Raw genomic sequence first — 27,084 nt, forward strand, 5'->3', positions numbered from 1 at the left:
CTTTTAATAGGAGTGTAGTTTTAGCATTGAGACTGAAACAAAAAAAAAGCACATTCATTTGTCTCAGTAAAACCTGTCAACAAGCTATTAGAAACTTGGTGTCATTTCAACTGAATATCATAAACAACAACAGATTTAATTATGAATATTTCAGTTTGCTGCTGTTAGGCGAAACACTAATGAAAGTTGATAATTACCTCTAATTTACGGTTTTAGTAAAAAGCCATCAAAGCTCTCCATGGAAATTCCTTTAATGAGATGTTTTATGGCCATGTGCAGCTTTAAAAAGCATTAATGATTACAACAGCAACTTTGCTCTAATTTTAAACAAACACGTTCCTGTTTCTAGTTTTAATATTTCCATCTCATTAATGTTCCAGATCTGATGCCTTTTAACTAAACCTGCTGTTTATAGGCAGCAAAAGCCAGAAAAAGTCCTGGAGTGGACCAGAATCATTTAGATGTTAATTTAACCATCATAAGTAATGGTTCATTAATAGTCCTATTGTTAGATATCGCATAGCTGAAAAGAAATTTCACTGCAAAGCGTTGTGTGTAATATCCATGTATTTAAGGATTACGGTGTGCAAAATTGTGTTGTCTACAACATTATACTTTCCTGACATACCACCAAAACACATGCAGGTTTAAGACGCCACCTTCTGGACAATTTAGATAACAAATTCTGGAGTAGCAGAGGCCCTTAGAGACCTGAAGATCATACAGTACAAACCTGACCACTAAAATCCACTAAACTAATAATAATGAACATGACTGCCAAACAAACAACTGGTTTGTTCTTGAAAGGTTATTTCTCAAAAACAGCTGCACTTTCACGGTTTAATGCTTTTATCTTCATAAGAGAGGTAACACTGCAGATGTTTTACAGACAGCATACAAAATTATATTCGTCTATATATTGAAAATTACAAGTAATAATTAATATTAATAATTTTAATAGAATAACAGCACAAGGGACAATGACAACTGCAACAAAAGTGGATCAAAAAAAGTGACATTTTAAGTAAATAACTTTAAAGAATCAGGTAACAGAAACAAAATCAGCCAAAATTTCCATTCTACTGTACGTCAAAAACACTTACAGTAAGTGCTATTTGTTTTAAGCTTTATAAAATACATTAAAAAGCAGGGAGCATTTTTATTTCCTTCAAGGAAAAGTACTATAAAATAAGTTACAGTACAGTGAATTTGTCTAAACTGACTTTGTTCCCGTCTTCCAGCCTTAAGTAAGCGTAGACATCGAAATATCAGAAGTACATCGTACAGGAGTAAAAAGATGCTTTGTTCTTTTATAAAACACTTATTTCCCCCCTTTAAACAAGCAGGAAAAATTGCCAAGATGTCAATAATTACATAAAATATAGGTACGTGTTCATTAGTACTACCACACGCACGCACACACACTCACAATCACGCACAACCACACACACGCTTGTTTTGTACAGCTTTCGGTTCAAATGTTGCATATCAAATAACTTTTCATCTTTGTGCTGAAATAACTACATTTCTGTTCTAATTACTTCATGGGCATGAATACAAAAAACGAAACAGACAGATTCTTCATATTTAATATAGTGTGGCCTAGGGGGCGCTCACACGTCGTCAGCTGGCAGAGGCGGGATGTTGAATCTTGGTCTAGTAAAGAAAGCCATCTTCTCTCTGCATCAGGAAAGATTGATACATTTAGCATTTATCAGAAAAAATCTCTCCGTGCTTTGCTGTCGATTAAGAGATGGAAATGTTATGACGGACTCACTTGAACGTCTGCACGGGGAGGGGCTCTTTGTGGCTCTGGCCCCTCATTTGCAAAACCTCTTTTGAGGCTTTTCGCAACCTCCTTTCCGCAGCTTCCTCCTGCCTCTGCTCCTGCCTGCTCTGCTTGGCCTGCAAGAGAGAAAGAAATAATCAACAATAAATGTCATTTTAAACAGAAGTCGCAATTCACAACGCCTCTCTTTTTTAACCTCCGCTTACCGTATATTCAAGTCAGTCATAGTTGTAAAAGCATACATTTTTTCTTAATAAGTCTGGTAAATTGGTGTTTCACCAAAGTACTCTGTGATTTTAATTCCATCCAAATAAATATTTGCAGTAACACTTAAAGGGATAGTTCACCCATAAATGAGAAGTTACTAAAGTGCAAAAAATGCATCTGCCCATCAAATAACATGCTCCACGCGGCTCTGGGAGTTAATAAAGGCCTTCTGAAGTGAATCGATGCGTTTGTGTAAGAAAAATATCCACATTTAAAACTTTATCAAGTAAACTTTCGGCCGACCGCCTTCCCTGTTCAATTTATGGAAAAATTGTTGAAAGTTCCCCTGCCGATCAAAAGACTAACGCGACCAGGTTCGCTCGTCATGACGTCACGTATGCATCTTGAGTTTCACTTTCAACATTCAACACTTTTCCACGGAAGGTGGTCGGCCGAAAGTTTACTTGATAAAGTTTTAAATATTAATATTTTTCTTACACAAACACATCGATTCGCTTCAGAAGGCCTTTATTAACACCCCGGAGCTGTGTGGAGCACATCATTTGACGGACAGATGCACTTTTTATGGACTTCAAAAACAGAGCAACTATGAATCAAATTCTAATGCTTGGATTAGCCTGGACTTTTGTAATATAACTCCGATTTTATTCGTCTGAAAGAAGAATGTCATATACACCTAGGATGACTTGGGGGTGGGAAAATTTTCATTTTTGGGTGAACTATCCCTTTAAGTACTGAGAACACATATTGACTGTTTACTACGACCTTTGCCTCAAACTCCTAATTTACTGCTTATTAATAGTTAGTATGGTAGTTTTGTAGTGTTTAAGTTTAGGTATTGGGTAGGATTAAGGGATATAGAATAAGGTCATGCATATTAAGGCATTAATATCTGCTTTATATGTACTAAATAAAACAATATCCTAGTAATATGCATGCTAATAAGCAATTGAACCCTAAACTGAAGTGTTACCAAATTTGCAATGGTAAATGGTAAAAGTGAGAAATGTGACATGTAATAGTTAAATTAATTATATATAATTTATACACTACAATACAAAATTATAAAATAGGTATAAATTGTAAACATTAGGTAATTAAATGTTTTTTTACGCATTATGTTAATTTTTTTATGTATAATGTGTTATATGTGTATCATTCGTTGTTAAAAATGTATAGCTTTCAAATGTTTGGGGTCAGACTTAAAAAAAAAAGAAATGTTTACTTTTATTCAACAAAGTTTAAATTGGCCAAAAGTGATAGTAAAGGCTTCTTAGATTGTTATTAAAAAATCTTATGAATATTCAATTCAAATAATCTTTTAAACAAATGTATCACGGTTTTCACAAAAATAAGCAACACTGTTTTCAACTGTGAAAATTATATGAAATGTTTCTTCAGCAGCAAATCAACATATTAGAATGATTTCTGAAGGATCATGTGACACTGAAGACTTGAGTAATGATGCTGAAAATTCAGCTGTGCCATTGTAGAAATAAGTAACATTTTAAAATACATTAAAATAGATAACCGTTGTTTTAAATAAAAATAATATTTCACAATATTTCTGTTTTTACTTAAATTTACTTTACTTTAATTAAATGCCGACTTGGTGAGCATAAGACACTTCTTCCATGTTTATACATAATACAAACATAACTAATGTTAAATTTAAACAATTTTAAATATTAAAAATTTATATTTAAAGGTCCCATGTCATGAAATTTTCATTTTATGAGGTATTTCAACATTAATATGAGTTCCCCTAGCCTGAATATTGTGCCAAGTGGCTAGAAATGTTGATTGGTGTGAAACAGAGTTGTGGCTGTCCGTCTCTGCCTTTGAGAAAATGACAGGCCAGACTAGCCAATCCTGAAGTCTCCTGGTTTGACGTCCACACAGGAACGGTTACCTCCCTTTCCTCCGCCCAGAGAATCTGGCACGCCCATGCAAGCGCTATATTTGTCCTGGAGAGATCAAGGCTTGTGAACGAGTGAATGCTGGCAGTTTCTCAGTGTTTGGATGTACAAATGAAAACAGAAGTCTTTTTTCAGTTCCTTCTGATCTGTGATCAGTGATTTCTTATGTGTAGCTAATTATTTATTATTCGTGCACACACTGCGGCTTCTCTCTATCCCGACAGAACGGTGTTTTCGTGTTTTCTATCTTGTGAGTCAGTGTTTTTGTACGTCCTCGTCGCGTCTATCTGTTCTACAATGTGCATACAGTCATGAGTTTCTGCTCAACATCGTCAGACTCACATCTCTTTAGAGATAAACCTCACGCACGCCGAAGCTCGGGCTGCACTTACTGGTCGGCCTTCAACATCCCCGACCCCCAGTACTGCATCTGGCCCACAGCGGAGGCACCAAACGCGGCGCGAGATTAAGCAGAAGGGGGGTAAGCATGAGGGTATCCGGCTAGGCTAGCCAGCTTTCCCCACAATAAACTGGATTACATTCGATTACTGCTGTTGTGTCTTTGTTTGCGCTGTGTACTCAATGGGCGTCACTGACGCTTTTCATATGATTGGAACATCTAAAAATAATGCTATAATCAACACTTACTAACTCGTTCATCTCGCTGTAATGGTACATTGCATGTGTTACAAAGTTTGTAGAATAATGATGATGACTGGGACTTGTGTTTATTCAGAACTCTCAGATACAAACACAATAAACTCGCGCTGACAGACAGCGCTCTCACAACTCAGTAGTTACTATAAATAACTTTGTTAGCAATCGCTCCGTCTCCGTGATGTCCGGTTCGCGAACGAATCATTCTTTTGAATCGGTTCTTTTTAGTGAACCGAACCAGTTCACCAAATCGGACTGAATCGTTCTAAACGGTTCGCGTCTCGAGTCAGCGCTGATCCATAATTTACTAAAGTTACTAACTTTCTGACATGAGTGACAGTCCCTCCGACTAGAAATAAACTAATAACCTGAAGTATATTCTAGTAACAACAGTTCACCCTGAACTGAGACGTGCTGAGAGAACTGATGTGAAGTGAACTCAGGTCCATCCGTCTCTCTGGAAGCAGCTTGTGCGTTGTAGACCTCGTTAAACCACGCCCCCTCCGCTCATTTCAAATGCAAAGATGTCAGCCAATCACAACAGTGGGCATTTTTTCTGAAGTCTCACAGCAGACACGCCTCTTGAAACAGGGCATTCAGCCACAGGGCAAACAGCAGTATAGAAAAAATGCCTTTTATTTCTAAATTATGACATTTTATGATGTAAAAATCATACTAACAATATAAGTACACCTCAGGAAACATTATAAAATAATAGAAAAATGCCATGCCATGGGACCTTTAAGAAATGTACCTATATTAATGAATGCTGTAAAAGAATTGTTACTTCATAACTAATGCATTTATGTTATCCAAAGTGTTACCAAATGAATAAATCTGTGAATTTGGAAAGTGGCAGAGCAGATGCAGAATAGACATATACATGGGCAGTACCTGTCTTTGGGCCTCACGTAACAGGTTTCGGAAACGCTCATCCCGCAGGGCCCAATGAGGGAGGTCCGCGGGGCCGCGGGGGCCCTGCATGGGCTCCTCCAGCCGCAGTTTGAGCTCCCGCAGTGCGGCCAGCTCCTCGCTTAGCTGCCTCTGTCGCGTACGGCAGGCCTGGAGGTCCAGCTCCAGGTCCAGAGAGGTACGAGTGGGCTGCTCAGCCAGAGAGGAGCGATGAGACTGCTGCGGTCACGTGAAACGGACACATAAGTACACTTCCAGAGCAAAAAAATAATCAAATGTGTGTAACAGAGCAACACGGTCAGTCTAACCTGTTTATATCGCAGAGTTCGCCGCTCTAGAGTATTTCTGATGAAGGGGGATTTCTTTGGTAGAGTAGAGCTGTCACTGTCACTTCTGTACAACTATGAAGAAGAGAAAACAAATGAAAAGTGATACATTGTGTAAAGCTGTTTTTTTATTGATGCAGGATTCATCAATCATTTTGTTTTAATCATATATTTTGGTTTTGAGACCACTGTAAAAAATGATTTTCTTACCCAGTATTTTTGTTTTGTTTTCCAGTATAAATATCGAAATATTCTTAAATAAAGATACATTTATAATACGTTTATAATAAGTTATTATGTGTTGTATACTGAAAAATCTATCAAAACTAAATAAATCTAAAAAATAATCTTGTTTTCCCTTTGAATTAAGCTTATTTTTCTGACTCCACTGGCAGAGGATTTTCTTGTTTTAATTTCCAAGCAAGATACATTTACGTGTGAAGCAAAATAATGTGATTTAAGAATGTTTAGATATTTGTACTGGAAAACAAGACAAAAACACTGAGTAAGAAAAACATTTTATGCAGTGTATTTACTAGATTAATAAATTACTGAAATTAAGCCATCACTAATACACGTAAATGTGTGTTTCTCTACTTACCCTACAGACGTACTGACTGCGCGCTCCAGGTGAAAACGTCTGAGATCTGACTATTGTGCTGCTGCGCATGAACGGAGAGCTGTGACCCCAGCGCCCTGCCCTTTCTTTCGGCCGCATCCTCATTGGCTCTGGAAACACACCTTCTGTGTTGGTTGCTTTGTCCACCTGAAAAACATACAAATGAAATTTGTTTAATAATCTATTTAAAGGGATAGTTAACACAAAATAAAAATTCTGTCATTAATTGCTCACTCTCGTTGTTCCAAACCTGTAAGACTTTCGTTCATCTTTGGAACACAAATGAAGATCTTTTTAATGAAATCTGATTTCTGTCCCTCCATTGACAGTCTACGCAACTACCAGTTTCAATGCCCAGAAAGGTAGTAAGGACACCATAAAAGTAATCCATGTGGTTTAACCTCAATTTTATGAAGTGACGCAAGTGCTTTGTTTGTGCAAAAAAACAAACAAAACTTACCACTTTATTTACGAAATATAAATCTCCAACAAGCGTCCACAAGAGTGCCACGACGCATGCGTGTTTTGTTGAAGTGAGAGCAGACGTTGTTGCGTGAACATGTTGGAGGTTAATGTTTTGTATATAAAGTGTTAAATTATGTTTTTTTGCACAAAGCACTTGAGTTGCTTTATAGGTTAAACCAGTGTAATCACATGGATTACTATTTCTGGGGCTTGAAAGTAGTAGTTTCTTGGACTGTCAATGGAGGGGCAGAAATATCTCAGATGTCACATTTTTTTGTGTTCTGAAGATGAACGAAAGTCTTACAGGTTTGGAACGACATGAGGGTGAGTAATTATTAATGACGGAATTTTTGGGAGAACAAAACCTTTTAATAGCTCATTGCTCTCCTGTAAAGCAAAAGTTTAACTTGCACTACAGTTAAAAAGTTTAGGGTCAGTAAGAATTTTTTTTTTTTTAAAGAAATAATTTTATTCAGAAGTGAAATTAGATTGAAATTAACGACTTAAATTGTCACAAACATCTATTTAAAACAAATGCTTTCTATTTATCAATTCTATTCATCAAAAAATAGTTCACAAAAATATTAAGCAGCACAGCTGTTTTCAACATTGATAATAAGAAATTTTAGCCTAGAAATCTAGACACCCTAGCGGCAGCAAATCTAATTTGCAGCCAGCTTAGTCTAGCAACTCTCCATTGGCTGGCGAGCTGGAAAAACCGAACTCTGCTCAGGCCAATCACATCGTGTATAGAGTCGGTGGGTGGGCTTAACATAATGACGGCAAAGTTGCAGCTACTTGTAAACAAAAAAGCTGGCGAACAGCGGTCTTTCAAATCGGCTTTGACCGCGACTCTGGAAGACGTGGAGTTCAGCTTTTCTTTGAGAAAAGAACAAAGAACAGCATTGAAGTCATTCTTAAGAAAGGAAGATGTGTTCGGAGGTTTGCCGACCGGATACGGCGAAAGTTTAATCTATCAACTAGCTCCGCTTCACCTTCTTCGTTGCTCTGGTTGGTTGTAGCGCTATCATATTGCGTGCAGAGGGAATTTGAAAGACAACCGTTTATCCCGCCCCTTGGACTGAGCAATGCTAATGTTGATGTGGATCTGGCTTGTCAGTCTATAGAAATGTTTCTTGAGCACCAAATCATCATATTAGAATGATTTCTGAAGGATCATGTGACACTGAAGACTAAAGTAATGATGCTGAAAGTTCAGCTTTGCTGTCACAGAATAAATTATTTAAATACATTAAAATAAAAACTTATTTTAAATTGTAATAATATTTTTGATCAAATAGCTTTGGTGAGCATAACAGACTTCTTTCAAAAGCATTAAAAAAATAATTTTTGACTGTTAATAATATTATGCGAACAATACACTTTTAAGTAATTCGCATTTAACAGAAGCTCAACAGGCAAGCAGACCAATGCATTTAAAAGTAGAAATGTGCAGCTTGTATTTTTGTTAAAGAACTTTAATCAATTTCTAAACAACATGGAATATTGCTTCAAATTCCTCTGAAGGTGATGATTCACGTGGCAACTTTTTGAGCATTGTTGCCAAGTGATGGGCACTTTCCTATTGAAAATGGGCAACAAAATTCGATCTAGATACTTTAGATCAGTCATGGGTCCTGTGTCACCTGGTTGGCCGTTGACTGCAACAATGCCCGACAACATTTCTCAAAAAGTTGCCCTGTGTGTCATCACCTTGAGTCTACAACTGTTTATAACAGTTTAATAATAGGAGGCCAATTCATAAAGTTGCTATGACTTTTGTAACACTTCACAATACCTTTACAATTGGATTTCTCTCTGCAGGCTGGAGACAGCGTCTCCCAGAGGTCACGCAGATACCTTCACCGCAAAGACTCTCGGGACAGGGAATGACAAACGCTGTACTGTTACTGCAGCCGCTGTCCACTGACTCAGCCTGCCAACTCCTAAATCACACACCGCAGTTACAGCACACAAACAACAAAGCATCATCTGATGTGCTCTTACAGTCATAAGCTGAAATGTTTATCAGTTTATAGAAAGACAGTGAGTGTGTGGACCTTTCAGAAATCGCCTCCCCTGTCTCTTCCTTCCTTTCCAGCTCCTCTTCACCTCTCTGTAACTCTTTCTTCATCTCCTCCAAATGAGTCACCACCGACACCTACACGAAAAATTAGCAGCAGAGGAAAGACATTTTTATCTTAATATACGATTAAAAGACAACCAAAGTCAGTCAGTCAATATCCTAGTAATATGCATGCTAATAAGCAACTAGTTAATAGTGAGAATTGAACCCTAGACTAGAGTTACCAAGAAATGCTATTGTACTGTAAAATAATAAAATATGTACAATCATTATTATTATTAACATTAATAATAATAATGATAAATTTGTTTTACAAAAAAATACAATACTAATATTTTTGACTGCCTTAATTTATTTGCTTTATAATGTTAAACTACTTTTATTTGGGCAAAATACTCATGAAATCAAAATGGACTATTGTTATTTTTTATTAGAAATGATTTATCCGTGGCAGTCATTATAAATGATTTATCTGTGCAAATCATACATTTTTTAAAATTCATGTGCCCATAATCTTTTATCAAAATAACTTCCCGAGATGTTAATAACTTCCCACATCTCTTCTCTGATTATGTGTACACCGGCTCAAGGGCGGGACGATAACCTTTCCCTTCCAGAAACCTGTCACTGACATGAGATTGCAGCAATTTGCAATTAATTCCCGATAGTCAATGGCTACCGTCAACTGTCTGATTACCAACATTCTTTCAAATATCTTCTTTTGTCTCCAGCAGAAGAAAGAAACTCATACAGGTTTGAAACAACACGAGGGTGAGTAAATGGTGACAGTTTTCATTTTTGGGTGAACTATCCCTTTAAGGGGTCAGGGGTGAGAAAAGTGTCCAGTGTTGTGATCTTACCTCAAGCTTGCCTTGCCCTTCGTTCTTTTCCTCCTCTTCATCCATAATGCGTTTGGGTTTAGTTAAGCGGCTGTGCTCGGGCCTGTGGTTCTCTGTGCTGTGGATCTGCACTTTGAGCCAATGGAAGATCATTTCTGTGCTACCAGCACAGTCTGTCAGTGAGACCTGAGCAGAACCCTGAGCCACAAATAGACACAGGTCAGTATCACATCATCTCACAGCAACACACACATTTTAACAACTTCAAGTGTTCGTTTTATATACAGCAGGGTCCAAAACTACTTCTAATTTGATTCTTTTAGCAAATACAACATGTTTCATTACAAATTAAATTATCAGCATAATATATTTAGAGTGAATTTTAGTCTAACCAGTAGCTCCTCTTGAGCGAGGGGTCCTACAGCGCAGAGGTTTAACTGTAAGGCATGGGCCCCGGGGCCTCCAGCACTCAGGGGGATCCGGAAGCCCTCATTAAAGCTGAGAAGAGATTGAGGCTCCTGGGCCTTACAGCAGTAATATGTGCAGGGCCGACTGGAGTCCACCGGGAGAACATGAACCTTCACAAATCTGAAAGATGCAAACAAGGAGATAAAGCACTAGGTGCGAAATAGTTTCTGCAGGGGACATCACTGCATTAATGGATGTAAAATGGGAGTACTTACACTTTGCATCCATCTCTAATGGTGGCCTTGCTTAAATTTCTCATCTGAAGGACATGCAGCAGCAAAAACATGCCATTTGAATCATATCTGTAAAAGAGCAGAGTGAAAGAACAAACAAATGAATGTTTTAATATGAGTGATTTGGTAGTTTATAACGAGGGAAGTATGCATGTATGTGTATGAGAGTGTGTGCCGCTTACAGAAGACCAAGCTGAATCTGAACTGGCTCTGAGGCTGTGACATCTTGAGCAAAACTGACTTCTTCTGATTCCTCTGTCCTACTGGATAGAGACATTTAGACATAATTATAACACAGCAACAACTTACTGACTGCATGTATACACTACTAGGGCTGGGTAAAAAATATTGATTTCTCGATTTTAATCGATTCTCATTTTTATGAACCGATATCGATTCTTATATCCCAAGAATCGATTAGTCATCCTGTTTTCAGTAGATGAATGAACAGAACTTTATAGAGCCCCCCCACCCCCAAAAAAAATCTATAATCTTTGTGCTTCCTTACTTTTGATATGAGATTTCAAATTACGTCCATTTTATTATTAAATTTAAAAAATAAATACTGTTTTGGCGCTGTTTAATGTGGCGTGACAGACAGCAGTAGCACCTCGGTTCAAGAGAAGCAGCAGTAATTATTTTGAGATTTTCAATTTGCCATTTACAGTATCTGATATATATATATCCACAACAATCGATATCGAATCGAAATCTGAATTGAAAGCATGTGAATGGAAATCGAATTGAGTCGTGAAATTTGTGTCACAATACCCAGCCCTATACACTACTGTTCAAAAGTTTGGGGTTAGTAAGATTAACTAAGTTTCACTGAAAATATTGTGAAATATCATTACAATTTAAAATGTTTTCTAATTTAATACATTTTAAAATATAATTTATTCATGTGATGGCAAAGCTGAATTTTCAGCTGCCATTATTCCAGTCTTCAGTGTCACACGATACTTCAGAAATCAGTATATGATGCTGATTTGATGCTATCAATGCTGAGAATTTTTTTTGTGGGTACTTTGATACATTTTTCAGGATACTTTGATGAACAGAAAGTTCAGCATTTCTTTGAAATAGAAATGTTTTGTAACATTATAAATGTCTTTACCGTCATTTTAAACAATACATTGTCGCTAAATATTAACCTTACTAAACTCAAACTTTTGAACGGTAGTCTATATTTGTGTATGTACATTTGTGTACAGGATATAACAATAATGCCTGATACAAAAGTACACATTTCAAAGTAGGTAGATTAAAAATATATATTTGTAAATTTATGTTTTTTCACAACGCAAATTGTCCAAAAATTTGAGGATTATGGAGATAAATTAAGCATTATTATACAAAGACAACTTTTATAGAATTTTTGGGAGCTTAACAACCCCTGGTCAATACTTTATTTTCTTTTATGGTTTTGGAATAGCATGAGGGTGAGTGAATTGATGACATATTTTTTTATTTGGTGAACTATCACTATAAAGTCTTAATCTTTATTACAGAATATCCTCTCACCTTCTGCTCCAGGCTTCAAACACCCCACTGTCTGTTGCTAAAATGTCTTCATTTACTCCTGCAGACACTCGTCTTGCTCTTCTACTGGTCCGACTTGCACTTTTACAGCGCAGGGTCACTCCTATATGGAGTCACATATAAACACACATTAAATAATTTTTAACATTAAAACAGTGCGTTTAAATGTTTAAAACGTTTAATTTTTTGGTAACACTTTACAATAAGAGTCTATTTGTTAACATTACAAACATTGAAAAATACATCTAATGCATTCATTAATCTTAATGTCAATGTTTAATGTAAATGTCAACATTTACTAATATATTATTTAAATCAAATATTGTAAATGTTAATATTATTTAATGGACCTGGGCTAACATAAACAATGAACAGTTGCATTTTTATTAACTAATGTTAACAAAGATTAATAAATACTGTAACAAATGTATTGCGCATTGTTAGTTTCTTTTACATTTCCTGGTTGTTATTCATCACCTGTGGAGCTATGTGTTCCTTGGAGAACTCCGTCTCTATGGCTCTTCCCTTCCAGGAACTGTGCAGTGGCTGGGATTCCCACTTCCCCTTCCCCAGGAAGAGTAGTGTGCAGCTGGGATTGAGTCTGATTCCGCAGCCCTTCGGCCAGCAGTCCCCTGCTGGCCACCTCCATGTACTCCTCTGTCATCTGGGCCAGAGGGCAGTCCTGAGGGGCCGAGTGGTAGGGGGTGTCCATGGGGGAGCTGGGAGGGGAGAGCGACGAGAGCGAGGACCGAGAGGAGAGAGAAGTGAGAGACTGCGGTGTGTCGTGCAAACGTTTTGGGCCGAAGGCTGAACTGTCCCTACTGTGGGTCTCCAAGGGGAGAAGGTAGCGGAAAGAAGTGTCCAGAACATCAGAGTTTCCTTCTGTTCGCTCATACTGGGGTAGGCCGTAGATGTCGGTGAAGCTGACGGAGCTGAGAGAACCACGGCTGGATGCCAAAGAGCCACGACTGGAGGCCAAAGAGCCACGGCTACTGCTGGAGGACACTGTCAGATTACTGGCTGATAGGCTGCACACAGAGAGAAATTGTCATTTTGGGTTGATGTGGTTAGACATCCTGTATTTGTCTTTATGTTTTTATCATTACCTCTTTTGATTAGGGGTGCTAATTGATAAAAAAGAAAAAGAAAAATCATATTACATGGTTTGCTTCTTAATCAAATCAGTAGCCAATAATCACACTGAATATTCTATCAATATTTGATAGAATATTTGCAAAAGCCAAATGATAATAATTCAATACATTACGGTGGTAGATGAAAAAGGCTTTAGAAAAGAGTTTTCAAAAGTCAATATGTTGTTTATTTTGTTTATTGACAATATGTTGTCAATATGTTGCTTATTGAACAGAAGTGCATTAGTGACTTACAGCCAAAAGTCATCTTTTTTTAAATTACTTATTAAAATATTACATTTAATACAGTATAAATACATTTTACAAATAATATTAATAAAAGTATAATTTAATATATATTAATCTACGCATTAATTTGTATTAATTTATACACACACACACACACACACACACACACACACACACACACACACACACACACACACACACACACACACACACACACACACACACACACACACACACACACACACACACACACACACACACACACACACACACACACACACACACACACACACACACACACACACACACACACACACACACACACACACACCTAAATGTTCTTATTTATTTCTTATTTTATTTATCTATTATTATTATATAATAATAATAATAATTACATACATGTGTTAAACTGACAGCTTGTTTTCTGCCTTCTGAATCAGGTTTGTATGAGGGTGTTCAGGTTGTGTGTGATATACCTCTTTAGTTGAGAGTGTAGATAGGTGGTGATACGGGTGGCTTCCTCTAGTTGCCTCATAAGTACATTCCTCTTCTCCTGCTGTAATATCCTACACAACATACACACATTTGATAAAGTTAAATAATGATACTGAGTCATTTGATGTCTGCTTGATTTCAAAGAATCACAGAGTGTATATCACAAATGCAATACTATTTGTTCAATTGTTAATTGTGCAAAACTGGAAATGATTTCAGTGCATAGTCTGCCAGAAGTAGCTAAACTATAGTCATTTAAGATTTGTTATTAAATTTAATTTTGGCCATCACAGGAAAATACTATTCTACCATTTTATGGATCCTAATGTGACAAATAAAATGCATCAATATTCATTACATTACAGAAAAATATGCAGGTGAGGGTATGAAAGCTTATATGTATATTGACGTAATATGAAAAAAAGACCCTTATATGTCTCAGCTGAGGTCTCAGATATGAAATGCTCATAATGAGCAGATCAGAGCTGGCACAAGCACATCTGCTTTGTTCAGTGGGGAAATGAGGGCACCCTTATTTACCTCTGCAGGCATTTACAAAACTTTTACAGAACTATTTTGTTCGCAAGATTTGTTGATAACGAATACATAATTCTACCACCATGTTTTGAGTGGAGGTATATTATGTTTACAGGACGTGCTTTTCATTATCGCCATGCTAGTGCAACTATTCTTTTTCCCGCACGATTGTAACATACTTTACTTTGGTCTACAACACCGGAGATATCCTTGAGAACATTCCGCCAATTAAAAATGCAAAAATCCATTAGAAGTGATCTTCTTTTAGAATACCACATTTGTTAAAGATCAACATACATGACTGTGTATTGAAAAATAAATTCTGACCTCTGATTGGCCCCCTGACTCTGGACAATCTGGGCTTTCTGCACCTCTTCCTCCAGCCTGCGTTTCTCCTCCTGTAGCTGGAGCAGAGTCTCGGAGGAGTGCTTCTGCTGGCTGAGCAGAGTGATCTCCTGGAGCAGGGCCTCCTTCTCCCGGAGCAGCTGCAGACAGTCCAGATCCCGGTCGGCCTCTGCGCGTCCCGACCAGCTCTCACTGTCCAACTGGGCCAACTGATGCTGAATACTGGACATCCTGAGAGAGCGAGACAACAAGGGATCATCTTAACTTCTGTAAACTGATAAATGCAGACTGTTCACATAGGTTAAGCGTACAGGTCCATGATTAGTATTACATCAATTCAATACTAATCAATCCATCATTCAGAAACTTATATTCAAGATAGACTTTTAAATTTAAATTAAATAAATAAATTATTTAAATAAATGCTGTTCTTTTGAACTTTCTATTCATCAAATAACCCTAAACATTTTTTTAGCAGGGCTTCTGCAAAAGATATTAAGCAGCAAAACGGTTTTCAACATCGATAATAATAAGAAATGTTTCTTAAGCACCAAATCAGCTATTAGAATGATTTCTGAAGGATCATGTGACACTGAAGACTGGAGTAATGGCTGCTGAAAATTCACCTTTACCATCACAGGAATAAATTACATTTAAAAATATATTACAATTTTATTTTACATATATATTCAATTGTTATTTTAAATTGTAATAACATTTTTGGTCGCATTTTATTTTAAAACTGAAAAGAACCAGTAGTAAAATAAATAATAATGGTAAATAGAATTATAGAATTAATGGCATGTCCAGCATGTAATATTGTTGATATGTGTATGAGTGTTTGTAAAAACATTAAAGAACTTTATGTTTAGCATGAGTAATTGTGTTTCTGCACTTTGGAGTTCAGATATTGTGACTCAGTCAGAGAGCATGCAAGTTTCCACAGCTTTCTTTTCCTCTCACTCTCTTTCTCCCCTTTCCCCTCTCTCTCTCTCTCTGATGTCATACTTGGCACTCAGTGGCCAACTCTGTTGCTATGGAAACATGCATCTTGTAAAAAGGTTTGCATGGACCCACTCTTATAATAAAGAAGCCAAAAACTACAGCACCAGTTCCTCCTACAATATGGAAGAGCTTCCAAATGTAATGTAGGCCACATCAATCCACCACTCTACTTTTATACAAACCACTAAAATCTACAGAGAAGTAGTAGCAATATTGTTACACAGCAAATCCAGACAGGGTTTCCCTTAAAGGCAATGGACGAGGCACATGATCATACAGTTCCTTAGTCATAAAACTTCTGCTCCTTGAAATCACAGGACTAAAATCAGGTGGTTTGGGAGGTGTGATGCAACTTTCAAAGTGATTTGACTTATGATATTTGCATAATACAGGGAGTGCAGAATTATTAGGCACGTTGATTTTCTGATCATATTTTTTTTCCAGGCACATTTGACCAATTCCAAACCACAGTAATCCTAATAACTACTATTGATTTAGTATTTAATAATGTATAAGTGATATATAATTGTTCATGAAGGCTGGAAATGAAAATCACCTTATACTGAGGTGTGCAGAATTATTAGGCATGTTTTCTTTTACAGATAAATTGAGCCAAAAAAGAGATTTAACTCAGACTGAAAAGTCAAAAAGTATTAAATGCCCATGAGAAGGATGCAATACTTATGCAATACTAGACATTGCAGTTAAGGCATGACCATTGGACAGTGAAATGCTCGTTGGGTCAGCAGGATCTGACAAAAACAGGTGGTGAAGAAAAGACACCTGTTAACTGCAACCGAATTAAGAATTAAGGTGAAGAATTAAGGGTGAAACCATCAGGAACCCTTTAGTCTCCAGCGCCACCATTTTCCAAAGCTGCAACCTACCTGGAGTCTCCAGAAGTGCAAGGTGTCAGGATCTCAGAGACTTCAGTTAGGTAAAGAATCCTAAAAAATGACCCCCACTAGATAAGAATCACAATCTGAAGTGTTGTAAAATACATGAAGAAGGTTTTTTTATAGGCTTTATGGACAGATAGGTTGAGAGTGACTCTTGAAGGACCAGCACCACATCCTCTAGTACCACTGTTTGAAGAATTCATCTTCCAGAATCTGGCAGTACGTTTTGGGAGTTCATTTTTAGTCCATCTCTGCAAAACGGACTTCAGGATGGACTAAAATGAACTCCCAAAATGTACTGCCAGATTCTGGAAGATGAATTCTTCAAACAGTGGTACTAGAGGATGTGGTGCTGGTCCTTCAAGAGTCACTCTCAACCTATCTGTCCATAAAGCCTATAAAAAAACCTTCATGTATTTTACAACACTTCAGCTTGTGATTCTTATCTAGTGGGGGTCATTTTTAAGGATTCTTTACCTAACTGAAGTCTCTGAGATCCTGACACCTTGCACTTCTGGAGACTCCAGGTAGGTTGCAGCTTTGGAAAATGGTGGCGCTGGAGACTAAAGGGTTCCTGATGGTTTCACCCTTAATTCTTCACCTTAATTCTTAATTCTTTTGCAGTTAACAGGTGTCTTTTCTTCACCACCTGTTTTTGTCAGATCCTGCTGACCCAACGAGCATTTCACTGTCCAATGGTCATGCCTTAACTGCAATGTCTAGTATTGCATTAGTATTGCATCCTTCTCATGGGCATTTAATACTTTTTGACTTTTCAGTCTGAGTTAAATCTCTTTTTTGGCTCAATTTATCTGTAAAAGAAAACATGCCTAATAATTCTGCACACCTGAATATAAGGCGATTTTCATTTCCAGCCTTCATGAACAATTATATATCACTTATACATTATTAAATACTAAATCAATAGTAGTTATTAGGATTACTGTGGTTTGGAATTGGTCAAATATGCCTGGAAAAAAATATGATCAGAAAATCAACGTGCCTAATAATTCTGCACTCCCTGTAGATGAAAAATGGGTAAAAAAAAACATGGGGCCCCATGCATATCTAGGAACCATTTCATATAGAAGTGGGCATTTTCGTATTTTGACGCATTGCATAGACATTTCATGATGCATTACATATCATCATACTTTTTTTTTAAAGTATGATGCTGAAATCACACTTGCTGAGTCACAATTTGCCTACTTGTACTATTCTCTAAAAGTATGTACTGTTTTTGTGAAAAAAAAGTACATACTTCTGAGTGTGTAGCGAAATAGTAGGCAAGCCAATCATCTTGTCACAGTTAAAATCCTGAACATTCAATTTAATATAATGTCCTACCATATCAGAGAGCAAAATAGTTTGGGTCTTTGCGGAGAACTCCCCTCATGTGTTTGCATAATGATGCATTTAAAAATGAATGACCAAACTTATCTTTGTTAAAGTTTGCAATGTTGTTGCAGATGAAATATAATGTGTATAACATTGAATGTTTTTTTCGTCCCTTAACCAGCTCACACATCCGCCATGTTTGTAGTTAACACTTTTTATTTGTGTTTGTAGTTCTAATCAAATCCTCATCCAACATGCAATGTGTTGTGGGTAATATTAGTCATTAGAGTGTACACGGATCTGCACTTTGGATTATAACTGGAAAAAGACCATCCAGGTATCTTTGGAATACTCAATTCAACATACTATGATTTAGGACACACTCATTCTAATTTTGAATATTTAGGATGGATAGTATGCGAATTGGGACACAGTGACTGACATTTGAATTCTGTATATATCGCGTATATGAAACTTTAACAACCTGAGAGTAGGTCTGTCATAAAAGGTTTACAGGTTATTCTGAAAAATCTATTTCTCTATAGAGAAAATTAATAGGATTTTATCTTGCGTCCAGCAACCAACTGTTGTGCAGTGTTGCAAATCCACTTACTTTTTTTTAGCCTCTTCATACTGCCAATTGAGTTTGACTCTGTCTGCAAGCATTGATGGCTCCTGGGTGCCAAACTGTAAAAGAGGAATTACAATTTAAAAAAAATATTTAGAAAAATGACTTTAATTGCATCTCTGTGATGGCACAAAATCATACTGTCAAATGTAAAACAACTGAAACTTCCGTTGCACAAAACAAGATCCTGACAAACCTCTCCCATCAGATCAGTCTGGCAGCCAGTGTCTGTGTATTGTTGTACACTACAGGAGTCACCCAGGGTTTCTGCATTGTTAGCCACCTCATTAATGGAGTCACAGAAGTTCAGCGTCAGCTTGGCCAGGCTCTGTGCACAGCAAAAGAACAACAAATTAAAGTGATATTCATAACAGAAATTCCCAGTAATCAGTTATGACCACAAGATGGCAGCACCTCTTAAAACAAAAGATATCTGAGAGAAGGCTGAAGGTGTTAAAATGAATAATAAATTAGGGGAGATATGAATGTCTATTCAGTATGCATTGGTGCATTTTAGTATACCTCAGTAACGTGACATAATTCTGAGTGCATCAGGATTTTCAAAGAGAAAAAAAAATTAAGGGCAGGACTTGATTTTATCCATTAGGGATTGACTGGATTGTGAAAAGTGGGTGTTACACCCAAGAAAAGAGCTGAATTGAATGAGAGTTTTTTAAAACAACACTGTGATGATGTGTTTCCACAGTTACCTTGGCATTAAAGGGATAGTTCACCCAAAAATGAAAATTAGCCCATGGATTACTCACCCTCAAGCCATCCTAGTGTACATGACATTCTTCTTTCAGATGAATACAATCGGAGTTATATTTAAAAAATGTCCTGACTCTTCCAAGATTTATAATAGCAGTGAATGGCTGATCTATCTATCACAAAAGTGTTCCACACGGCTCCGGGAGGTTAATAAAGGCCTTCTGAAGCGAAGCGATACATTTGAGTAAGAAAAATATCCATATTTAAAACTATAAAAACTAGCTTCCGGCAGACGGCCTACGCAAGTCAATGCGATATATGACGCAGGATGTAGGAGTACCGCAAGCTTTGACGCCTCTCGTGGTTCAAACAAATAGGGCTGGGCAACAAACTCAAGCTCCTCTTCTCTTATATCGAAATCCTCTGGCATTTCTCTTTAACAATTCTTGTTTCAGACTTCTAATTCATCATGACCGGTGTTTTGTTTTGCTCCATCCTCTGCGCTTCCGTATTCGTCAATACGTCATGCGTCAAGTTGGGTTTCTCTTTCGCCGTAAATTGATGCATACAGCCATCTGTCGGAAGCCAGTTATTTTAGTTTATAAAGTTTCAAATATGGATATCGCTTCACTTCAGAAGGCCTTTATTAACCCCCCGGAGCCGTGTGGATATCGTTTATGATGGATAGATGCACTTTTATTGACTTCAAAACAGAAACACCCATTCACTGCCAGTATAGAGCTTGGAAGAGCCATGACATTTTTTTATATAACTCCAATTGTATTGGTCTAAAAGAAGAATGTCATATACACATAGAATGGCTTGAGGGTGAGTAAATCATGGGCTCATTTTCAATATTTTGGTGAACTAACCCTTTAAATCAAAAAATAAAATAATACAAATACTAAAAGTATAAAAATATTAAAATACATTTCCTCTTTCAAGGAAAAAATCTATGAAGATGATGGATTTTCTGACCTGGATGAGGTCCTGCCTCTCCTTCTCGCCGGTGCTGATGGCTTTTTTAATGCTGCGGAGCTCGCTGAAGATGGCCTGTGCTTCATCTAATTTGTAGTTGGTCTGACTGCTGGACATCTTCCGGTCAATTCTGCTCAACACAACACAAAAGTGAACAAACCATCAGCCATGTTGTTAATCTGCTGACATTAATTGTTCTTGAGGTACAAACATGCAGGTTTCTTTCTTACACACAATACTACATTGGAGTAATGGTCTAGTAGATCAAATCAAGGCCTAGTAGGCATATGTCATCATTTCCTCTGACTCTCTATTAAACACAATTTGCTGCTGTAAATGCAGCCCAGATTAATCTAAATGTAGATTGACATTGTGTTTCATTCTCCATGGCCGTGCACAAGACTGCGCCTGGATGTGTATGTTCATAAACATCTAAATATGGTTTAAAGAATCTTAGCCTCTTAGTGTCGCCCAACTAATTATAAAGAGTTATACTAGAAATGACATCAGAGTTTATTTACGCCAAACAGGGTGTTACTCTACCAGAGCCAAGCCAACTTCACTGCTCCACACAAAGCGAATATACCGCCGTCTAAGTCATACAGAATTGTGCGAGAATGTTAAAGAGAGAAAAATCTATTGCTCTTTAAGGGAAAACGTGAGATGGCAGCTGTAGACGTGAGCTTAGATTTATTAAAACTTGCCTCACTGACCTGTCTAACAGACTGGTTAACCATTTAGCCATGTTGGAATAATATTGTTTTAACTTAAACCAGCTTCTGGTCTCAAAGGCATAATAATTAGGCGAGTGAAACTGGAGAGCACTGCACTAAAACCCTCTTGTCGGGGAATGTCTGCCTTCTAAAGCACCAAAGCACTGTGGGATATATATCCTCCAGAGTGCAATGCCTGAAATGTTGGGCATAGAGACAGAATGCCATTCTAGAAACAGAAACAACCAGCCAAACTAGCTTTAAAAATGTGTAACGTTCATCAAATTGAACGGGATAGCAATACAAATGTTTTGTTTCTCAATATTGCATACAGCAAAAACGTTAATCTCTTAAGCTGTCATTCAGGTCATAATGAAAATGAAAATATATGAGATGAAATCTATGATTCTTAAGTTGCAGAAACTGATGGTTATAATCACAAGAGTGGGGGAGAGACTGCGTAAAGCATGCCTTTTACATCAGCATGTCTCTGGCGTGGCGCCTGAGCTCCTGCCATAGGCCACTTCCTGCAGGCCACCCTCCTCCAACAGCAGGTACTGTCAGCTTGCCTGCCCTGCCTCTTCCTCTCCTCCTTTCCACACAAGCAGGGCTTTGTTTCCCCCTTCAAACCTCCAACCTTTCACAGCCCTGCCTGACCAGGGCCCGAGTCTGCCAGGCTACTACGGACATCTACCCACCCTTTCCACCCCAATACCGCAGCGCACGACTGCCTGGTGACACAGAACAGACATGCCGGCTGCTAGTTTTTAAGATGTAGAAAGTGAAAAAGACAGGATGAAAGGGGAGGGAAGTGATCTTAAGACCATTCAAATTTAAGTTTTCCTATAGATATATGAACAAATTTATTTTGAAGTGGGTGTTTAATTAAGATGAATCTTACATCTAACAGTGTTATGTTATGTTATGTTACATGTTATGTTATGTGTTATTACATGTTATGCTGTCATATAGACGTAAACATTGAGAAGACTGAAATCAGTGTTTAACATTCATGGATGAGGAGAAAGAGAAGACAGTTTTTGTAGTTTGTAGTTTTCCCTCAGATTTTTCTTGTAAAGAGCTGTCATCATGATTCTTGATGCTTAGAGCTCAGTGTCCCTCCACTCCATTGTCACTTCTGTCTTCTATATTAACTGAGTGACCAAATAAACTACCAGTATGTAAAACCTTTTGAGTGACTCCTATCAGCACATAATTGTGACGAATGTTGATCTCTAGAGTGATGTAAAATTCGCAAGAATTCCGATATGACTGCTCAGACTGAGGTCGCATTGCAAAACATCAGACATGTATCTAATTTAGTACCACGATATGGAAGTGGCCCAAATAAGAATCTAAAAAATAAAATAAAATCAGATTTCATGTGGTTTGTGCTGTTCACACTGTTATGAAAATAACAGAACTGAGTCACATACGAGCAAAAAAAAAGAAAGAAGAAGAAGATATATATTATATATATATATAATATAAATATATATTATATATATATAATATATATATATTAATATAATATAATTAATATAATATAATTAATATAATATAATATAATATAATATAATATAATATAATATAATATAATATAATATAATATAATATAATATAATATAATATAATATAATATAATATAATATAATATAATATAATATAATATATATATACATACATATATACATACACACACACATACATACATATACACACATTTAATTTATTAATGCTAATATGTAATAAAAAAATGCTGCCACTTGATTCTATTAAAAAAATGTCTCAGACAGTAATGCTTTGATGCGACGTTACAGTACGGTGACTGCTGTTGGACACTAGCAACACATTTTCCCAAAATATTCAACTAAACATTAGACTGACTTCAAATAAAAAGTAAGCTGACAGTAAGAAACGACAGAGGTCCCAAGGCTCTCACGACTCATGTCAAGACGGGAGCTTCCATTTTCTTACAGCTCTGAGTAAAGAGTTAATCTTGCTATTCTGGGAGCAAGTAGAGTTGTGTACTATCTAAGAGATAAGGGTCCTCACTGGGATGCAGGAAGCAGGGAGGAATTTGCTGCCAGATATCTCAGTGTTTTTCAAAAGGCTTTCAAGCACTTTTTGCCCCCTCCTCATCTCTTCCCACCCCTCCTCTCGTTCTCTTTACTCCGGACTCTCACTCTTTCTCTGCTTATTGAGCTTTTCCTGCCTTGGCAACCCACAGTCAACTGGTGCATCCTCTTCCTGAGGTGGAGTCTCCTTTTCCAGACATACACACACACAAAAAACTTTTTTGTTGGTTTAGGTCAAATTCCCTACACTTATTCCCGGATCACTAAAAAATCTAAATTATGAAAAATCATTCACTGCAAAACAGCTTCACTGCAATTCAAAACACAGCATCCAAACAACTATTCTATTTTGTATATTTTAGTGCTGAAAGCAGAAAAGTATAAGAAAAGTATGTTTAGTCAGACATTTGCAGAGCAGGTAACTAATTTGGATTTTTTAAGAGTTTGGTATCTGGTAACTCTTTGGTTTGCTGCTCCACTGAACTGAATAATAGTGAAATTAGGGCTGAAATTGGCTCTGAATGCTAGCTAGCTATGCTAAGTATAATGACGGCCTTGTCTAAATGAAGAACACTTTCTACTTGACAAAATATTACTAGAGTGCTAGCAAAACAGCTATTGATTACTTTCAAACTGGGTAGGATTGGATTTAAACCTCTAACCAAAATAAAAATCAATCTTTTACCCTGAAATGTTAAGAATATGACTGAGCCAATTCATTACCCACATTAATATCCATAATAACTTTTAAAATAAAAGATTGGTCCCCCATTGTGCTACAATGATAATATGCTTGCAATTCAAAATGTAACCAACAGCTATGTTGTCTTGAACAATATTTGCATGTCGGATACGTGGATGAAAAAATTAGAAGCTTTGAACCAAAACATGAAGCCTAAACTTACCTAAAACTTTAACACCATTTCTCCTGCCTTGCAAGTATTACCATCAGGCAGAGGCAGACAGTAGTGAAGATTTTTACTCTGCTTAAGTACATGATTCAGTGTTTTTCTTGGGAAAACTTTTCCTTCACAACATTCCAAAGCATAATATTGTACTTTTTACTGAACTATGTTTCATATTGAATATCATTTAATACTTAATTACATAAAAAATGTAGTACTTTCTTTAAAAAAATTTTTTTTCAATTAAATAAATAAAAATGAATGAAATTTAGTGTAGTAAAAAGTATTGATAAATTACATATACTAGAAAAATGTAGTTGAGTAGAAAAAAAAAATGTCAAAATAAAATACTTCAAAAAGAGTCCACTTCTGCCATCAGGAAATCCTTTGCGGTGAAGATAACTATACACTTATGCTTATGCTATACACTATCTTTCAAAAGCTTGGGGTTGGTAAGATTTTTTATTGTTTGTGAAAGAAATTAATGTTTAAAATAGTTGTGCAGCTTAATATTTTTGTGGAAACGATGATACTTTTTTTAGGATTCTTTGATGAATATATGTAAAGTTCAAAAGAACGGCATTTTTTGTAACATTATAAATGTCTTTAATGTCACTTTTGATTAAATGTAAATTTTCCCAAATGTAATACAAATTGTATGTATTAATTTCTTTTAAAAAATCTTACTGACCCCAAACTTTTTTAATAGTAGTGTATATAACCAAATTAGAACATGTTCAACTTTACGTAATTCCAAGTCATTTTGTTGTTGCTAACATACTGTCCCCAAGAGACAGTTTGAGGGAGGTGATATGAACAATAGAAAAAACTGATTGACTTTGTCAAAAGTGAGCTGTGCAAATACAGACTGATATCAAATGGTTTCTTATTTGATGTGCACTCTCTGAACCTGTCCACAAACTTGGAAAAGTTTCAGTTAAAAGACAACTATTCAAACAGAGACACACACAAACAGAAACATGAATAAACAGGAAACATAAGACAAAGCAGGAAAAGAAACTAATGACAGTTTTTGACAGGGTGGGGTCATGTATCGCGGGGCGGGGAGGAAAAATACAACTTTATGCTAGATTTCTATACATTTTACATTTTAAAATGTGATGGTGATTGCGATGAGATTGCTTCGCTTTGAAATTGCTAAGCTGATCTTGTTGGTTGCTAAGTAGTTTCTTACTGTTCCAAAGTCGGCCTCTTTGGCATTCTTGTCCCTTTTCCCCTTTTAGATGTCATCTGCCAGACAAAAATCTGATCGCTTAAACAAGAAGTAGAACACCTCTCCCCCAAGATCTAGTGCAGGACATTTTGTATGCCGAAGTTAAATATTTTAATACTAACCCCTAACCTTATGTAGTAGCAATAGCAGGCCTACTAGTGATGCCTGCCATAAAAGCACCACTAATGAATGCACTTAATCTATCCATGCTCTCTGTGTGTACAAGTGTGTGAGGAAGGGTTTAACTCAATTTAACTCACTCTTGTAGGGTCTCCACTCCCATTTCCTTGTACTGCAGCTCCTGTCTCATCTGAGCCAGCTCCTGTTTGAGTCTGGAGAGCTGTGGACACAAGAGCCACTCGGTCAATAGACATCAAAACACACAGTGGGATTCCCTCAGAGACACCATCGTCGCAAAAAAACGTTGAGTCATCAGTAGAGATATGTCTAATGTTTCCCGACCCGCCCAACATACACAGGAACTTAAAACGACCTTAAACACACACATACACACAGCACAGCCCTCTGAAAACCGCAAAGGAGGAATGTAGGGTCATTTAATATACAGCAAAAACCAACCAGGTATGTAGGCAACAAGCCACAGAAGACCAAATATGACATAATGTAGAGACTATTTGCTATAAAATGGGTTTTACACTTTCTGTTCTATGCTAAAAGTCTTAAAGAAATAGTTAATTCATTATGTTATTATAATTTTCTCTGAATGCAGTCTTTTGTTAGCCTAGAAATCTAGATGCACCCTAGCGGCAGCAAATATAATTTGCAGCCAGGGCGTCTAGCAACTCTCCGTTGGCTTGCGAGCTGGAAAAAACAAACTCTGGTCAGGCCATTCACATCGTGTATAGAGTTAGTGGGCGGGCTTAATATAATGACGGCAGAGTTGCGGCGGTTCCGCGTGCTACTTGAAAACAAAGAAGCTGGCGAACAGCGGTCTTTCGAATCAGCTTTGGCCGCGACTCTGGAAGACTTGGAGTTAAGCTTTTCTTTGAGAAAAGAACAAAGAACGGCACTGAAGTCATTCTTAAAAAAGGAAGATGTGTTCTGAGTTTTGCCGACCGGATAAGGCAAAAGTTTAATCTATCAAATAGCTCTGCTTAACCTTCTCCGTTGCTCTGGTTGGTTGTAGCGCTATCTTATTGCGTACAGAGGGAATTTGAAAGACAACCGTTTATCCCGCCCCTCGGATTGAGCCCTGCCAATGGTGTGTTCCCAGACCCAACATCTTGATGTGGGTCTGGCTTGTCAGGCTAGTCATTTGTTTCATAAAACACACAAAAAAAAGTTTTCCATACAATGACAGTTTAAACGCCTGTCAAACTCCAAAAAGGACCAAAAACAGATTGTTAAAAGTAGCCCATGTGACTGGTGTGTGGCATTTTCTTTCCTATATAAACTAGCGTTCAGATATTTGAGGTCAGTATTTTTTTAAGCAATTAATACATAATAAGATGCATTAAATTTATCAAAAGCAACAGTAAAGATATTTATTACAAAAGATGTTCTGTTCTTTTAACTTTCTATTCTTGAAAGATATTTGAAGAAAAAAAATCCACAAAGATATTAAAAAAGCAGAACCATTTTCAACTGTGATAATCATAAGAAATATGCCAAAACTGTTACGCAATCATAGCAGTGGGCGTTTACTCCCAAATCTTAAATGCGGCACAACGACCATGCCGACGAGTGTTTTAAAGAGACGGTCAAAAAGGATTAAAAATAGCCTATTACT

The 27,084-nt window shown here is 36.9% G+C and overlaps 1 protein-coding gene across 6 annotated transcripts in view; it reads right to left on the minus strand.

The window, feature by feature from the left end:
- Positions 1–550: 550 nt before the first annotated feature.
- Positions 551–27,084, minus strand: part of wwc3 (WWC family member 3) — a 75,615-nt gene continuing 49,081 nt past the window's right edge. The window contains exons 5-24 of one of the 6 annotated variants that reach the window (XM_079841431.1): positions 25,595–25,674; positions 20,405–20,534; positions 18,912–19,043; positions 18,701–18,774; positions 14,828–15,076; positions 13,945–14,034; positions 13,190–13,207; positions 12,561–13,111; positions 12,066–12,186; positions 10,724–10,801; positions 10,524–10,610; positions 10,233–10,428; positions 9,862–10,038; positions 8,976–9,076; positions 8,714–8,861; positions 6,433–6,597; positions 5,814–5,906; positions 5,488–5,724; positions 1,778–1,905; positions 551–1,680 (exon numbers count right to left, since the gene is read on the minus strand). In XM_079841431.1, coding sequence (XP_079697557.1) covers positions 1,614–1,680; positions 1,778–1,905; positions 5,488–5,724; positions 5,814–5,906; positions 6,433–6,597; positions 8,714–8,861; positions 8,976–9,076; positions 9,862–10,038; positions 10,233–10,428; positions 10,524–10,610; positions 10,724–10,801; positions 12,066–12,186; positions 12,561–13,111; positions 13,190–13,207; positions 13,945–14,034; positions 14,828–15,076; positions 18,701–18,774; positions 18,912–19,043; positions 20,405–20,534; positions 25,595–25,674 — 2,922 coding nt within the window. In that variant the 3' untranslated portion in view covers positions 551–1,613. Of the gene's footprint in view, positions 1,681–1,777; positions 1,906–5,487; positions 5,725–5,813; positions 5,907–6,432; positions 6,598–8,713; positions 8,862–8,975; positions 9,077–9,861; positions 10,039–10,232; positions 10,429–10,523; positions 10,611–10,723; positions 10,805–12,065; positions 12,187–12,560; positions 13,112–13,189; positions 13,208–13,944; positions 14,035–14,827; positions 15,077–18,700; positions 18,775–18,911; positions 19,044–20,404; positions 20,535–25,594; positions 25,675–27,084 lie in introns of all 6 variants that reach the window. The other 5 variants (XM_079841430.1, XM_079841432.1, XM_079841434.1 and 2 more) reach the window with 5 other exon arrangements.

The sequence above is a fragment of the Gobio gobio genome, assembly GCF_949357685.1.
Source record: "Gobio gobio genome assembly, chromosome: 17".
NCBI lineage: Eukaryota > Metazoa > Chordata > Actinopteri > Cypriniformes > Gobionidae > Gobio > Gobio gobio.